This window comes from Camarhynchus parvulus, chromosome Z, assembly GCF_901933205.1.
Source record: "Camarhynchus parvulus chromosome Z, STF_HiC, whole genome shotgun sequence".
Lineage (NCBI taxonomy): Eukaryota > Metazoa > Chordata > Aves > Passeriformes > Thraupidae > Camarhynchus > Camarhynchus parvulus.
The window spans coordinates 32,792,640-32,809,938 of NC_044601.1; the positions used below are offsets into that span (position 1 = coordinate 32,792,640).

Here is a 17,299-nt window from a genome sequence, read left to right on the forward strand (position 1 = left end):
GTGTTGCAGTGCATGTGTGATAAGGAACTTGTAAATGCTTATCAGTGCTTGGTTTGTCAAGATGTTTCCAGACCTCATACAAATTCCATGTTGTACATAAAAATAGCATCAATATTTTGATTTTATTTATGTGTGACTGAAGTAGGAGCTTCTTCTACTTTTGCTTTTGATTAGAAACCTTAGTTCTTAACTGAATTGTTCTGGCAGAAGGTTACCTTGTGGGTCTGAGAAACTGATAACACTGAACCTGAAGTATGGAAAATTGGGGTTTTATGAATAAAGGCCTGTTTAGTCATATTCTTTACAATTTTATTTTTAAATCCAAACTCTGGTCAAACATATGTCGAATAATTGGGAGCAGAGTTCACTCAGTAAGAGAATACCTTACCTCCATTCCAACTGAATGCTGAGAAAATTCAGTTTCCAAGTGCAATGTAGTTGATTCAGCCTTCCAGCAATGGTGCAAAAAAGACCAACACTTAGCATTTGCCTGACTCTGTTTTGTAAAAAAAAAAAACCACCAAAAAAATCCCTTAAAAAATGGAAGAAAATCACTGGAGAGAAAAGTTAATACTATCTTGAAACATGTGCAAACTAAAGAATAAAGGTAAAAAAGTACCCATGGTGGATAGCTTGTAAGATTTCTGCAAGTGGAACAAATTGAACTCTTCGGGGTTCCTTTCACCAAGGTTCTTGGTCAGAGCAGACATTATAGTTCAAGCAGCAGGAAATTGAAGAGGCAGTATTTCTGTCTGTTTTCAACAGCTTTTAGTTAATGCTCTGATCAGCAACTAAGTTGCTGGCATGTTGTTTGGAGCATGATTCAAAGCCCCACATCGTTCCAAGGGCTCCTGTTTGAATTGCGCTTCATACTACTCCTATGTTGTACTGTCAGACTCTCCCCAGGTTGCTTTTTGTTGCAGATTTTTTTGCCGTGTCTCAAGGGTATCTATAGCTGAAGGACAGAATAAACTGTCAGGAGACTCTCACTGCTGCCACTTTGGCAGCTGAAATTAATTTTTTTCCTAAGAAGACTAATGTAATTTTGTTCTCTCAATGCCACTACTAGTCAAACAGCATTCACTGAGTTTCCTGACCTGACAAAGGTGCATGTAGAATAACAGCCACGCTTCTGTCAGAGTTAACTGACATCAGGTTACTGTTTACTTTTGCTTATGTCCACGGTAATGGTCATATCTAGTTTAGTACAATCAGCAGTTGACTATAACATGGGAGAGGGGAGCATATGTGTGTATTTATAATATCTAAGCTGTGTTTAAAAGTTCTTGACAAAAATAAATAAACGGAACTAAGTAAGAGATCACATTGCTTTTGTCACCAAACCCATGCTGTTTGGAGTGTGCTTTTTTTTTTCTTTTTTGGTATTGGCAAGCGAGCCCTGAACTGAGACCTGAAGTGTGAGATACAGTTTCAGTAAGATACGTTGCAGACTTCGTTCTGCAGGATAGGGGTATGAATTTACTCTTTAGAAAGAGGTCAAATAGAGGTTTCATATTCATTCAGCTCCTTTTGGGAATTGCTGACTTCCTACTGAGGTGGTCAAGGATCATAAAACAGGCACAGACAAAATGCTTTGATATTTTTGTCCCTTCAGGCATGATGCGATTGTTGCAAAATTACAGGTTTTGTTGTAAGAGTGAAAGAATGTCACTGCAGGGAGTAGTTGATCCCATGACTCCTCCTTTACTTTATCCACCCTAATCAAAAACTTGCGTATCTTTGAGGAAGTAGAACTAGTTTCAGAGTATGTAGAAAAAATTGCGCTTTATAAAGGCCATATCTGGATAACAACTGCATGATATGCCTTATATCCATGACTTCTCAAGAGTCCTGTTAAATCATTGTCTTTTTGGGAGGCAAAGAAGAGATGCGGCTCAAGTGGTGATTGCTAGTTCAGGTAGCCAAAAGGTGATTGCTACACCTTTTGGCTACCTGTATAGATGGTCCTGCCCAACTTTCCATGGCCAAAGTGTAAGAAATATTGGTAACATTCCCCTAAAGAGGTGGGCTTTATCAGGGAGACACAGCAGAGGAAAACTGAGAAGATTCCTAAGACAGAATAAGGTATCAGTGTGAGGGGCCGCAGTAGGCACAGGCAATGCTGGCTAGCTGTTGTCAGGTTTTCATGCTGATTCTGCACAGCTAAAGTTATGAAATTTTACTTGTAGTTACTGATCATTTTTTCCTGCTCATGTGGTATCCAAAGAAAGGGTAGAAGTATTTGTAAAGGAATGGGGAACCTACATGACCAAAACAGGTGTTAATATCCAAAGATAATAAAGTACAAAGTGCAGAGGAGCATTGAAGTAATACTTCAAATGTTGCTGGTATTGGAGTGTTGGAGAGGTGTCTCAGACTTTTGAACCATTTAGTTACAAAAGCTAATTAAGTTTTTAGATGCCCTACTCTAGAGACACTTTTTTTTTTTTTTTTTTTTTTACCTATTTCTGGTCCATCATGCAGTATATGGCATGATGTTAATCCATTGTGTTAGTGAGTGAGTCCTAGCACAGAGGCAATGCCATGCGGGAGGAAACCCATGACATACTGGATATTTATTCTGGGAGTGCTCTCTCTCTGAAGTCCCTTTTCAGTTCTCTGACAGTTATGATCTGCAGATCAGCTCTGTATTATTTACAGGGGTTTTGGGGATGAAGTGTTGAACCACTGAGTCTTTAGGCTAGGGCTTTTGTGCCAAAATATTTATGTTGATGTAAGGGAGTGAAAGGCCCAAAGCTTCATTGAATTGAAAACTATATTGAAATACATGTTGAAAGAGAAATTTGGCACTGACTTTCACTAGAGAGAAGAGGAAAAGAGGTTGTAGCCTTGATTACTCTTATTCCATGTTTTAATTCAAGCTTGGCAAGATCTCTTCTGCTATCCACTGCAGGAAATGAAGAGCGGGAGAGAGAAGTGGGAGAAGAGAACAAACTGCCTAATTTTATGGAGTACAGCTGGATGCCAAAAATGCATGGGGACATGTAACTAGATCTATGTTGCTGTCTCAGTCTAAAGGCTTTTTAAGAGATTCATATGTCAAATTCCATTATTAGTTTATTATTTTAAAATTAATTGTTGGGTTTCGTTTTCTTCTTTCTGTAATGAGCTGTATACAGGATCCCTCATTAATTCTTCCAAGGTAAGAGAGAATTGGAGGAAAAAGCTGCACCTTGGGAATGGGACAGTTTCAGGTTTACAGTATTTTGAGTGTTTTCCACTTTTATAAGAATATGTTTTGTAAAAATCCATTGGCAGCAGAGAGACATCTGCATATGAAATCCTAACATGTCTTTTGCAGAGAAGATGACCATGAAGATGGGTTCTGTCAGCCATATAGGGGAATTGCGTGTGCACGGATCATTGGAAACAGAACCATTTATGTGGACTCCCTCCAGATGCAAGGGGAAATTGAAAACCGAATAACTGGTAAGCTTACACATATCTTTAGCAGGGAGAAAGAAACATTCATAAAAGTACCTAATTCAGGTAAAAACAGTGCTATCATCCTTTTTGTTTTGTCAGCCCATGATGAAGACATTTTTATATTAAGGTTTTGAGGGGGTGAGCCTGTTTCCCACTTGAGCAGCTAGTAAAATTTGGAGCAAGGAAGATGGGTATCTGTGGTAATATGTAAAGCTTCTTCCATGTCTGTAAGTGAAATATGAGAGAACTGAATTTTTAACAGCTTCTAGTTTATACTGGAGCTTTTTGCATGATGGATTCGAAAAGAAGATTCTGATTTTTCAAATGGATTTGTGATACAGTGAAAAAGTACTGATCTATTATTTTCTTGAAAAAGCATATGGTGGCCTTTCCCTTGGGCTTCTTTCCTTTTTGCATAATTCTGGCAGAGTCTGGATTTCACACTGATTTATATAAAACAAGAGTTGACCTTCCAGTGCTCTGCCTAGGTTTAATCTTTCTCTGAACATAGTTTTTGTACAGAGTTGCAAACATGCATCCAAAACCTTAATGATTTTTATTGGGCTGTACGTCAGCATGGGTTTTCTTCACTGGATACCAGCTAGCTGATTTTGGCAGCTGTGACTCTGATGTACACAAAGTAGAGCGCACAAAATGAACCCATGGAAAAGAGCAAGCTGCTTGTTGTAGTGTATAGCAAATTAGGTCAGTCCAGCAGGAGCTGATTTGCATCAGGCCAGATAAAGCTCACTAATGGACTCTCTCACTTCAGCATAACTAGTTGCCAAAAAGAGTTTAACTTCACTTGTCAGCTCTAACTCCCTAAAGACATTACCTTGAAGATTCATTGTTAATCCAGGAATCCAAGTCCTTTTTTTTTCCTGTTCTTGAAATGGTGACCAGATTCCAGGACTGGCAAAATCCAGGTGCTGACCTTTACTTATGCTATTACAACATTCTCCTCCCACCCTTCTCCTTTACTCTGTTGTAGCTCCAGCCTCTTTAAACATTATGGTGTTAATTAATACTTATTGATACTTTTTTTTCTTTTTTCACCAGCTACATAATCTCTGTCCTGTTTGGATGTTTTTCAGCAAAATGGAAGTGTTTAACTATCTGGAATTACTAAATCTGTAATTCTGTGAATTAGGTTCATAATGTTCTCTTCAAAAACCAAAACCAAATTCAACAACAAAAAACTGTGTTATTATCCAGAAAATGTTTATTGATTCAGCTGTACTAGTTTCTGGGATATGGAACATGGGCACTGATGACCTGGCTGCTGGTTTCCTAATATTACCAATTATCTGTTAGATTTCCAAAGCTAGGGTCTTGGAACTCTCTGTTTTGCAGTTGAGGAGAATTCCTGATGGAATTCCTGATGTTCTCTTTCAGGAAGATGCTGGGAACCACCATATAGAGCTGCCCAGTGCCTAGCTAGGCAGTTATGACAGTCTGTTAATAATATAGCATTTTCAAACTGTATACTTTTGAGGGTCATACTAGACATCTTATGCAAAAGTACCCTGAGGATTTCATAGCATTATTGGTTCTTGTAAGCCATATTATAGGTAAAGTAAGTATTGTGAGACTGGGTGTTCTATACCCGTATGACAGGGTACTTTTGAAATTGCAGTAACTTGTCAGGTAAAGGAAATAGTTGAAAAAAGCTGAATAGTTGCTGCTGAGATTTTGCTGACAGTTTTGCCCATACTGCCTAACTGCAATTTTTGATGGTGTGTTCCAATGTGCATGGGAAGTGGGGACACCTACTGTCCAACTCGAGGAGCATTTAGCCAGGTTACATCTGTGGGGAATTTTCATTCTGGAGTTTCATTTCCCTGCTGTACTCTTGTGAGAAATATATATTCTTTGTCTCCATGACCCCTTGTGCTTTTTGGTCCTGGCCATGTGATTGGTTGAGAATAGCAACCTTTGGTTAAAAAAATAATTACATTTCTGGAGAAAATCTTTAGATGTGGCTTGGAAGACTGGAAGGCCAATGATGAATAGCACATAGACCTGATGCCTGACCCGTGTATATGTGTTTGGCTAGCAAGGTCTCAGCTGTGCTGTTTAACATCTGTTTAATAAATAAAATATAAACCTCTTAGATGCTACCACACAGTACTGCTGGCTTTTGCACCTACTATCAAAATAAAGATATAATTGTAAATTGTGCACTCTTCTCTCACGATGGTCTAAATTCTGTAATGCAATGACTTCACAAAACTTAGTGTGGCGTTTCAAACAACTGACAGTGACTACTTCAGTCCTTCAGTTTTATTTTTTCCATTTTAGTCTTTGCGACAAGCATATGTTACAACTATCCTTTGAGGCCTGATGGTCTGCTTGCATGCAGTGTTCCCAGTATGACTGATAAGTGGTTGTATTCCTGCATTTATATTTTTGAATTAAAATAAGCAAAGGTGTAAACAGTCTAAAAAGCTAGATTTGCAGCCTCTTGTTGCATGTTTGGTGTTCAGGAAGAGATTCTGTGGTACCATGTGTCCACAGGAAATAGATGATTGAAAGGAGAGGGCTGGACAAGAGAGAAAGACTTTATTTGTAGGTTGTAAATAGACTGCTGAATGGCATTTCCTCTCTTTTTACAGTGTGAGTTGGTGGAACATGCAGTCTAGCAACTCTCACTCATGAATGATGCTTTACTGGGGGAGTGAATGTTCCTACATTTAAAGGTTGATTCAGCACCAGATACATGATGCAAACGCACATTTGTCTTTCCTTTGCAATGTGCAAGAACATTTTGAGCTAAATGTTAGCGTGTAGGTGCTGAGAGCTGAAGGGAAGAATTACATTCCCAGCTCATCATGACATTCATCTTAATGTGATCAGCATGCTAAGACTGATTACATTAATTTTCCACAAAGTTGCTGCCTGTTAGGCTTCTCATGTCTGTTTAAAGCCATGTCTTCCCAAATATCAATGATACACTTCTTTTTGCCTGACAAACCTTGAAAAACACTTAATTATTTATCAAAATGTCTACAGGAAGAAGAAGTTAGGAAGAATCCTTGTTCAGATTTTATGTAATTAGGAACTTTGTAAATACATAACAGTATCCTGGCAGATTATCTTGCCTTTCTTTGCTTTTGATCCTTATAAGTTAAAATTAGCCAGTAGTCTGAGCAATGGTAATCATCTGGGTTAATTTCTAGGAACTGAGGCCTACAAGCTCTGTGCAGATGTCAGAGGGACACTGGGATGTTGGGTTTTCTTCCTGCATTTGTCAACCCTCCTTTACAGCAGAAGTTACCTCATTTACCAGTAGGCTTTCAGACCCTTAAGGAAAGAATAAAGATGTTCAAGGCAAATGACAGGAAAATTAAGTTTTTTCTCATGTGATGAATCAATACTTATCTGTATTTTTGTTCCTCTGCAGCTGCATTTACCATGATTGGCACTTCGACGCATTTGTCTGACCAGTGCTCACAGTTCGCTATTCCTTCCTTCTGCCACTTTGTGTTTCCCCTGTGCGATGAGCGTTCTCGCACCCCTAAGCCACGGGAGCTGTGCCGGGATGAATGTGAAGTTCTGGAGAATGATCTCTGTAGGCAGGAGTACAACATTGCTAGGTCAAACCCCCTCATCTTGATGCAGCTACAGTTGCCTAAGTGTGAAGACCTCCCGCGACCGGACACCTTGGAAGCGGCCAACTGCATAAGAATTGGGATCCCTGTGGAGAGACTGAGCCGATGTAAGTCCATGTGTTTCATCACTGGGAAAAAGTACAGCTTGATGCTTCTTTTACTGAGTCTGAGAGACAATACTTAATCAGCCATTCTTTTTGTAAAGAAAGTGCTAAACTACTCATTTTTATCTTGTTAATACTGACGATAATCTTGCAGTGTTTTAAAGTAGAGTTAGGATGGCAAGGAAGCCTAAGGGATGCTGTTTGTACATCAGAATGTGTTACATCAACCACCTAGGGATATAAAGCTTCCTGTTCACCTGGCTGATTTGATGCAGATTTTCAAAGTGTTGCCTCCACCTGTGTCTCAGTCCTTGCCTTTTTGGGTGAGCTTCCCCATACATCTATTTAAGAGTTTTGTTTGCCTATTGATTAACTTCATATAGTTTGTTGAAGCATCACTGGAAGATCTGTCAGGAAACTAACCACCTAGTGTTCATTCTTTCTGTATGGGAACCCACAGGAATATTAATCCTGTAAATTGAACGTGGGGTGCAATTATCTTCCTTTACCCACACGGGATGGGTGAAAACATTGATCTTGTATTGATCAAGAATTTGTATTTACACCCAAAAGTAGAATGGCTGCTCTGTTGTCAGTAATTGTATGCAGACAGTCTTTCTGACTGCTCTATTTCATAGCGATTAACCACAACCCCCTACATTGTTCAATAAGAAAACTTGAAGAGACCAATGTTTAAAGTACAATGTGTAATAAGATTATTTTGACTATCTGCGGATTCTGTCTGAATCCACAGTTAGGAGCAGGAGCCATGGCATAATGGTGGACATAAAAGACTAGTTCTGTGCTTTTATGTAAATAATGTAGTGTAGTTAAGAAACAGAAGTAACTGAGAATACAACGACAGAGACAAATCAGACAGGGAAGAGATATCAAGCAAAAGGCATGAGAACAAAATCAAGAAAACATCTGGTGAAAGTTGTCTGTGATTCTCACAGCCAGTGGTGCTGCCACTGATGCAGCAGCTGCAACTTGAGTGTTTGTGGGGTTTGAGAGAGCTGGATTCCTGAGGGCTAGAGAGGGGAGAACAGAAAAATGGAGAAGGTAATGTTGCAAAAATGCATGATTCAGCTCAGATGATGCATATAGAAGACAAGCACTCAAAAAGTATGAATAGAGGATTGCAGTGAAACAAAGAATAAAGATGTGGGTCTAGCAGATATGAAAATGATGCTTCTAAAGAGAGGAAGATCCTAAATCCTTTCTTTCTAAAGATGAAAATAAGGAAAAAGAGGCTTTAGAAAATATGGCACTAATTTCTATAGCAAATGAGCACTGTCAAGAAAATGGGAAGATTATGAGAAGCAAAAGTTTTCATTTTTGATATCTGGGGACTTTTACTGAAGGGAAACTCCTATCTCTGATTTACTTTAACTTATCATGTTCTGTATCTAAAGGTCCATACATGCTTCTTAGTCTCCATTTGAATTCAGAATTGAGAGTACTCATGTGTGTACTATAGAGCTGAGACATTCCAGGACATAATTCAGAAATAACTGGGTGTAAAAGTACAGATACATACAGAACTGAAATTTCAAAGTGAACAGCTTTCATTAAATCTCAAGGTACCTAAATTTAAGTACTTGTTTGTAAACATGTTCTGTGGACTTCAGATGTTTTGGTCATGGTGTCCCTTGATTGTTTTGATTTTTCTAACATTTTCCCAAACCCTGTGTTTTAGATCATCAGTGCTACAATGGCTCGGGAGCTGACTACAGAGGGACCGTCAGTGTTACCAAGTCAGGACACACTTGCCAACTGTGGGACTCACAGAGTCCCCACAACCATGATCTGACAAGCGCACAGTTTCCAGAGCTAGCTGGAGGACATGCATATTGTCGAAATCCTGGAGGTCAAATGGATGGTCCGTGGTGTTTTACAAAGAATAAAAACGTACGCATGGAACTGTGTGACATACCTTCTTGTAGTATGTATTCTCTTTCTTTTTTCTCCTACTACTGTTCTGAATCCTGTGTAATTTTGAATGTTCCTGGTTATTATAAGTACAATTCATTTAGGAGGGTTATACTTCTATATGTTTAACTTGCAGCAACTTTGTTTTGTGTTGTAATTGTTTAATGTTTTCTGGAGAACAAGTTTGTAAGATATTCTGACCATTTTTTATTATATACTGGAGGCTTAGTCTGAGCTAAGCCTCAGTTTGATGCTGCAGGGTTTTTTTTTTGACTTGTCAAATGACAGATTGCACATGCAAATCACCAGTATGTGCTTGTTTTGCTCACACTGCTCAGGGGTACATTCTCTTGCTCTGTATGACATCTTACAGGCAGCAAAGATTTTCAGATCCTATAGAGGGAGATATAGCACCATGCCTGGTTGGAAAGAAACCGTTTCAAGTGCAGAAACAGAGCAGTTTGAAGTGCATAAAACAGATGATCTTATCAGAAAAGTCCTACTCTAGCTGCTAGTGGCTCTGTACAGCACAACTGTTTGCAAAAATAAAAAGTACAGCTCTCATAGATTGTTCTGCTCATTTTCCCAGTGTTGGTGTACACACATAGTAGACTTCACATTGGTAATTGTGTTTGGATGACAGTGTCTTTGGATATGACAGCTTATACTGTACTTCATTAGGAAGAAAAGCATGCTTCCTGCAGCAAGATACAGATATGTCATGGAAGCCATAAAAGTGGATTACGTGGATCTCTAAAACTGCTCAGAACTAATACAAAAATTTTTAGTTACTTCACTTTTTTGCAGTAGCATGATTTGACATTTATAATAAATTTCTACATTGCATGTACCATAGGGTAAAGATAACACTGGGATGTGGTTGTGGTTAAAAGCAGTTGCCACAAATAGCAAAACCACAGGTTCCAGAAAACATCCCAGGCAGTTCCAGTGAATATTTTTGACATCACTAGGCTTTCCTAAAGTCTCTAAGTATTAAGTTAAGTGAAAAAATCTTTTAGGAAGGTTCCAGACCTAAATGTATTGGTGGCTCTCTTGTGTCTTTCTCACTCTAACATAAAAGCTCTGCAATTCTATTAAGTACTGAACAAATGATATCTCTACCAGTGAGAAGTGCAACTTATTTTATTCTGGGCAGAAGTAGCACCAGTAGAGGTAAAGAATGGGCCAAGTGTTGATGAAATGACTGAATCTATGAGAATGGGTCAGACTGTGTTGTTGTTCTGGGTCACATTGAACTCACTGGTTTATATATTGTGATAGAGATTGCTCACTTGTTCTTTATACCCTGAACAGGATAATGCAGTGATACCTGGTCTGTATTCTATGGTTTCCTCAACTGGAAATCTCAAAAATAAAGTAAAATTAATCACATACTGTTATGGCCCACACATTAAATATGGGGCTCCTAGTTTATCTTCATACTGCCAATTACTATGTCCATTCAAGCTTTTTTGAAATATGTAATGGAAAATTATGAAGAAAGGGGAGAAGGTAATGTGACTTCTGTTTTCAGGGCATAGTTTACTTTTGATTTAAAATATAGTATTAATAATCATTTGTGTTACTGTCAAATAGCTTAAAAATACTTACTTACTGTAACAATTTCTGTGCTTGACAGGTCCACGCGACAACAGCAAAATGGGAATCCTCTACATCCTTGTCCCCAGCATAGCCATCCCTCTGGTGATAGCCTGCCTTTTCTTCCTGGTCTGCATGTGCAGAAACAAGCAGAAGGCATCTGCTGCTACACCACAGCGCCGCCAGCTGATGGCATCTCCCAGCCAAGACATGGAAATGCCACTCATTAATCAACACAAACAGGTATTTCATACACAGATTGCTTAGGCCCAGGTATTTTCAAAGTGCAGTGATTTTCAGCATCTCATGTTGTCTGTGTTCAAATTGTGCCATGTTGTCGGGGACCTAATTTTCATAGTGTTGAGGCCATCTACTTCAGGGAAAACCAGGTCTTGCACTTTGTAGGTGTCTCTAGAAATCCTGACCTTGGACAACAGCTTTCAGTACACAGTATTTAGTGGCATTTGTCCTTACCCATCAATTGCCATTCTGCCTTTTGTCTAAGTGACTGGAAAAGTGATCATTTCTGATCCAGTCTTCAGCCTGCAACTCATTTTTGCTCCTGGTAATGATGTGGCCTGTTTGCCTGTTTAAAGCATGATGCACCCTGGGGTTTCTTGTTCTAATCCTTCAGCACAAGACCTGGTATTCTGATGCATGAGTTGAGAGCTGAGATGGCATGCACTGTGTTTCCAAGGCTGTGAATCACAAAGGACAGTGAAAAGAAAATGGCTTCTAACTCATGTCTACATATGTCAGCTCCTGCATAGGATTTTCTAGGTCAGCTAATTGATCTCTGAACTAAAACCCTGTTCGGAGCTAATGTTGAATTTTTAATCACACCATTTACAAGATGCAAGCTCTAAAAAACAATGCTTACTTTGGAAGTTGGCAACATCTGTTCAGGAAACTGTAGAGTATTTGATGAATATTACCAATTGTAACTAATTGTGATGATTTTGTGAGTTAATCTGAATATTTGAAGGAAATTTTCCAGCCCAGTCTATAGGCTGTTGGACACTAAAATCAGAAGTTGTTCCAAAATCACCTGCTAAAACATCTTCCCAGCCTGCCCTGCTCCCTCATGCTGTGGTGCCCTGTATGTGAAGCTGTGCGAGCTGCACCTCATTTGGTCGGGGACTCCTCCATCCCATGCTGGTCAGGACAGACACATTACATCACCATCACGAACTGCCTTGCTTTCCCTTCCAGCTGCAGAGGGAGAGCTCTGGGGATTTCCCACTCTTGGATTTGCAGCCTTTTTCTGCAAGTACCAAAGAGAAATTCCTTCTCCTTTCTTCTCCGATTCCATCCCCATCTTTATCGAAGCTAGGTCAAGTTTCCTCAGCAGTGGTACTGTACACTGCTACCCATGAGCAGGGGCCATTCCTATAGTGAAACAGAGAAGAAAGAAAGGGCATTATCTGGTACTGCAGAGCTGAAAGAGAGATTTTGTTCCTTCTGCTGGAAAGGATGTTTCAGTTCACTCTGAGACTGCCACCTCCTCAGCCTCCTTGCTTTTCTGACAGATGTCCTCTGGGCAGCTCAGGGCTGGTCTGCAGGCAAAGTACAGCTGCAGTTAATAGATGTCATTGCTTGCCAGATTTACTCTGAACCCAGTATTCATTTAGCTTTCAGGAAGTGTGGCCACTCCCTTATAAAAATAATTATATCCATTATCCTGCAGTATAATGCAATTTATACTTCTGATAATAATATAACTCATTTCAAGGTTAATTGTGAAATCAATATACTGATGTGAATACACAAAAAACTAGAAACATCCTTTTGGCCCAATTTTTGTTCCGTTTGGAGATCTAACCACTGGGGATCTTTAATAAGAGATCCTGTTGTTCAGAAAACGTTATGATATTTTTTACTGACTGTCTTTTCTTCATTTCAGGCTAAGCTTAAAGAAATTAATCTGTCCACTGTGAGATTTATGGAGGAACTAGGAGAGGAGAGGTTTGGAAAAGTCTACAAGGGGCATCTCTTTGGTACAGCACCAGGTGAACAGACACAAGCCGTTGCCATTAAGACACTTAAAGACAAAGCAGAACTGGCTCTTCGGGAAGAATTTAAACATGAGGCAATGATGAGATCACGATTACAGCACCCAAACATAGTTTGTTTGCTGGGAATAGTGACAAAGGAGCAACCTGTAAGTATGATATTTAGTTATTGTTCCCACAGTGATCTCCATGAGTTCTTGGTGATGAGATCTCCCCACTCGGATGTTGGCAGCACTGATGATGACAAGACAGTAAAATCCACTCTGGAACCAGCAGACTTTTTTCACATTGTGACTCAGATAGCTGCAGGAATGGAATATCTTTCTAGCCACCATGTTGTCCACAAGGACTTGGCCACTAGAAATATACTGGTGTTCGATAAACTGAATGTGAAAATATCTGATTTGGGCCTTTTCAGGGAAGTTTATGCTGCTGATTACTACAAACTGATGGGAAATTCCCTTCTTCCTATCCGGTGGATGTCCCCTGAGGCTATTATGTATGGCAAGTTTTCTATTGATTCGGATATATGGTCATACGGAGTTGTGTTGTGGGAAGTTTTCAGCTATGGCCTGCAGCCTTACTGTGGTTATTCCAACCAGGATGTCATTGAGATGATCAGGAACCGACAAGTTTTGCCATGTCCCGATGACTGCCCCACATGGATATACACTTTGATGTTGGAGTGTTGGAATGAATTTCCCAACAGAAGACCAAGATTTAAAGATATACATAACAGACTAAGAACATGGGGGAACCTTTCTAATTACAACAGCTCAGCACAAACTTCTGGGGCAAGCAACACCACACAAACAAGTTCTCTCAGCACAAGCCCTGTTAGCAATGTCAGCAATGCTAGATACATTGGACCAAAGCAGAAAACTCCAGCCTTCCCTCAACCTCAGTTCATACAAATGAAAGGCCAGATGAGACCAATGGTCCCGCCTCCTCAGCTCTACATTCCAGTCAATGGTTACCAGCCAATGCCTGCCTATGGTGCTTACTTGCCAAATTTTTATCCCGTCCAAATTCCAATGCAAATGGCTCCTCAGCAAATACCTCCCCAGATCATTCCCAAGCCAGGCTCCCACCACAGTGGGAGTGGATCCACCAGCACAGGCTATGTAACAACAGCACCTTCCAATGCGTCGGTGGCTGACAGGGCTGCTCTGCTGTCAGAAGGCACAGATGACACACACAATGGAACAGAAGATATTGCCCAGAACCCTGTCCAGGAGGAGGAGGAGGAAGAGGGCTCGGTGCCTGAAACAGAATTGCTGGGTGATAATGACACGCTTCAGATGGATGAAGCAGAAATTCAATCAGAAGCCTAAGGAATTTGGCCTGTTGCTAAGAATTCCACATCGCTTCCAAGCATGGAGACAGTAGATCCTTAGGCTTAGTAAAGTGATTTTGATCTGACTCAAAGAAACAAAACTAAAAAAAAGCAACATCTATTTAAAAGTGCAGCAGTAATGACATACCGGGTCTAATGAGCATTGCCACCAGCAGATTTTTCAAATATGGTGGTATAGACTTGCTGGGTTTAATCTTTTTTACTGTGCTAGAGTTCTTGAGAGGAGCTGCTTTTTAAATATGTACTGTTGCTGTGCAACATGTTGCAGAGTAGCATTGCACATCATGTATATCATGATATATGAGTGTAATGTTAGTGAATTATGCTTAAACCAGTAACACAGAAAGGAATCCAGCTATGGTTGCAGAATTGCTCTAAGCATAGAGAAGTGCCCTGGATGTGATGGACAGCTTAGTTTGTAGTATTTATCTTTTCAACATAATGGACACAAGATTGCTGTTTGCTTTTTGAGTCTGAAGATCTAAGTTGAGAATAATGATCTGTGTTTGTATTACAATAAGAAGGAAAGGGGGAAACTGAACATAAAATTGCCTGTGCTGAGTAAGACCACGGGTCCAGCCCAGTAGCATCTTGAAAGACCATCGATAATGCCTGCCAAGGGATAGACTGCAAGGGCAATTTCACTCGCAGAAATTTCCCAGGGTATTCCCCCAGCCTCCAGCAATTCGTGGCTAAGGGCCTTCCCAAGACAGAAGTGGAATTTTTTTTCTGTTAAATAGCCTTTGATGGAATTTTCTACCGTGAATTTATCCAAATGATTTTGAACTCACATAGAGCTAGAGTATCCACAACAGCTTGTGGAGTAGCATGAGAGGAGAAAGGATGCTTTTCTTTCATCGGTTTGGGTGAATGACTGACAGAAGCTTCCAAATGAGATCGTCTGACTGCATTTGTGGATGAAAGTATTCCTTCTCTGCTGTGTATTTTCAACAGCAAACAGCCTTAATACACTGTTAACCAAAAATGGGGATATTGTAGGGGATATTATAGGTGTGCACTAACTTAATAAATCCAACTTTAATTGGTTATCAAGTATAGAAAAGGGCTCCACATGTGTGTTCCTACATTGTAAAAGTGTTGGGTTTTGTGCGGGGTAACAGACTTACTTGATTTACCACAGTTACTGCTGGATTGCATGTGATCCATGTTTTTTTCCCGACTTTTTAGTAAAAATGATCTTTGAACCTTAGAAGACCAAAATAAGCAATAATGTACAAGGTGCTGGTTTTGTGCTTCTATTTGCAGGATGAATTGTGTACAGATCTTTAAATGTAATTTATGTTTTACTACATTTTATATACATTTTTTTCATTGAAATATTTGGACTTTTGAATGAATGGCTGTATAACTTAACCATTCACAATATGTGGTGCAGTTTTATGGTATTGCTGTTCCATTTTGTTAAACATGCAGACAGGTCCATTCATTTCATGACCCCTTCCTGTAATACAAGCGGTACACATTCTCATTGTAGCCAACACACACTATAACTGTAAGTTCTACGTCCAACATGGAGTATTCAATAAAGTGATGCAAAAGGTATGATGAAGTATGTTATCCTACAGGCACTGTTTTTGTTATGGTACTTTGTGGAAATAGAAATGGCCTCAATTCCTTAAGTTACAGGTTTCACACTTTAAACTACAAGCTTTTATTTTATGACATTGGGATTCATTTGTAAGTCATGTATCATTGTGATCTACACCCTGTGTTCAAGGTATGGCAGCATTACTTATTTCCAGCATTTCGCCTGAACTTGGAAATGCACTGGTAGGAATAAAATATGAAAGCTTTATTACTTGTGTTAATATAATGCAGCTTTGGGTGCTTTTACTAAATAAAGGATAAATAAAAAAGAAAAAAAGGTGACATTTATTTACGTGACGTTCTTTGTTTTTTCTAGGTTTCCTTATCTCAGATAAATGAACTTGATTAATCAACTACACTGTCTTTCTTTGTTCCTTTTCTAACTTACTTCAGGGTAAATGGAGAGAAAAGGGTTCAGTTATACCACAGATTTGTCAGTGAGAGAAAAGATAAGTAAGCAAATGAATGGCAGTCAATGGAAGCTTCTGTACAGTGCTGTCTGAAGTTCAGCCTATTTCTAGTAGTTGGAGAGCATTATGACTTTGTGTGTTTTCAATATCATTTGGGAAACTCCTAATTCTCTTCTTTAAGCCTCATAAATTCACTACAGACAGAAAAAAAGGTCAGATTTCTATACTGGTTTTCCCATGCCATCTTAATGTGGATGTGCTCTCAAAGAGATGGTTGAGGAGGAGCAATACATAATTTTCTAGGCCAGCCTTGGCAATACATCAGTACTAGAAAGGGATATTCCCCCTCTGGTGATGTGGGTGGGCTCATCTGAGGTGCCAAGATTGGAGCAATGATGGGATGCAAACGCCTTCTATGCACTTCAGGTGAGCACCTCTGCACAAGCACCACCACCAGCATGTTAGTGGCTACTCCTAAGTCATATGGATTGGCAGTAACTTCTTGTTCTGCAGCTTTCCAGATTGGTCTTGCCTGTGGTATCTGCTGCACAGTCCCAGCCAGAGTCTGCCTTTCCTCCCCAAGACTTGGAAGCAAGGCCAAGGGAAATCAGGGAAGGGATGAGGAGGTAAGTGGATGGGACAAGATGGTAAGGTGGCAATAAGTGGGGGAAGGGTTGGGGCTGTGTCCAAACAAAAACCAGCATAATACTGCCCACTTGGACTTGCAAAGGTGCTTCTTCCTGGCAGGTCTAGCAAAGCTGGAATTTTTCTTGAGGGCAGAATGGCTTTTGTAGCAGCAACTGTCTAGAGGATGAGTAAAGAGCAAAGTGTTTTTGAGAAGACTGTTGGTTGGTTTAAAAGTTTTCTCTTGCTTCTAGTACCCTACTCTGTCTATATGATTTTCATAAGACTGGGTCTGACATTGGAAAAAGTGGATTGAGTGTTGATACTGTGCACAGCAGTCCACTGGTGAGGCAGGAAGGTCCCTGTTTGGAAAAACATATAGGGCAGATGGAGAATGGATTTGCAATCACACGGCAGGAAAACTGAGTAATGGTTCCTAGTCTGAGTGGGGAAACTGACTATAGATGTGTCACTAGCTCCAGTTTGACTTCTGTCCTGATATTGGCCAAGATCTACACTATTGCAGGGTTTTCTTCTGTTTTACCCATTGACACTATAGGGAAGACAAAGCTATGAAGAGTGCAGTATAGGCAGC

The 17,299-nt window shown here is 39.8% G+C and overlaps 1 protein-coding gene across 1 annotated transcript in view; it reads left to right on the forward strand.

The window, feature by feature from the left end:
* ROR2 (receptor tyrosine kinase like orphan receptor 2) overlaps positions 1-16,904 on the forward strand; it is a 150,724-nt gene extending 133,820 nt beyond the window's left edge. The window contains exons 5-9 of the mRNA XM_030968289.1: positions 3,323-3,450; positions 6,851-7,165; positions 8,862-9,107; positions 10,734-10,936; positions 12,597-16,904. Coding sequence (XP_030824149.1) covers positions 3,323-3,450; positions 6,851-7,165; positions 8,862-9,107; positions 10,734-10,936; positions 12,597-14,039 — 2,335 coding nt within the window. The 3' untranslated portion in view covers positions 14,040-16,904. The remainder of the gene's footprint in view (positions 1-3,322; positions 3,451-6,850; positions 7,166-8,861; positions 9,108-10,733; positions 10,937-12,596) is intronic.
* Positions 16,905-17,299: the final 395 nt, after the last annotated feature.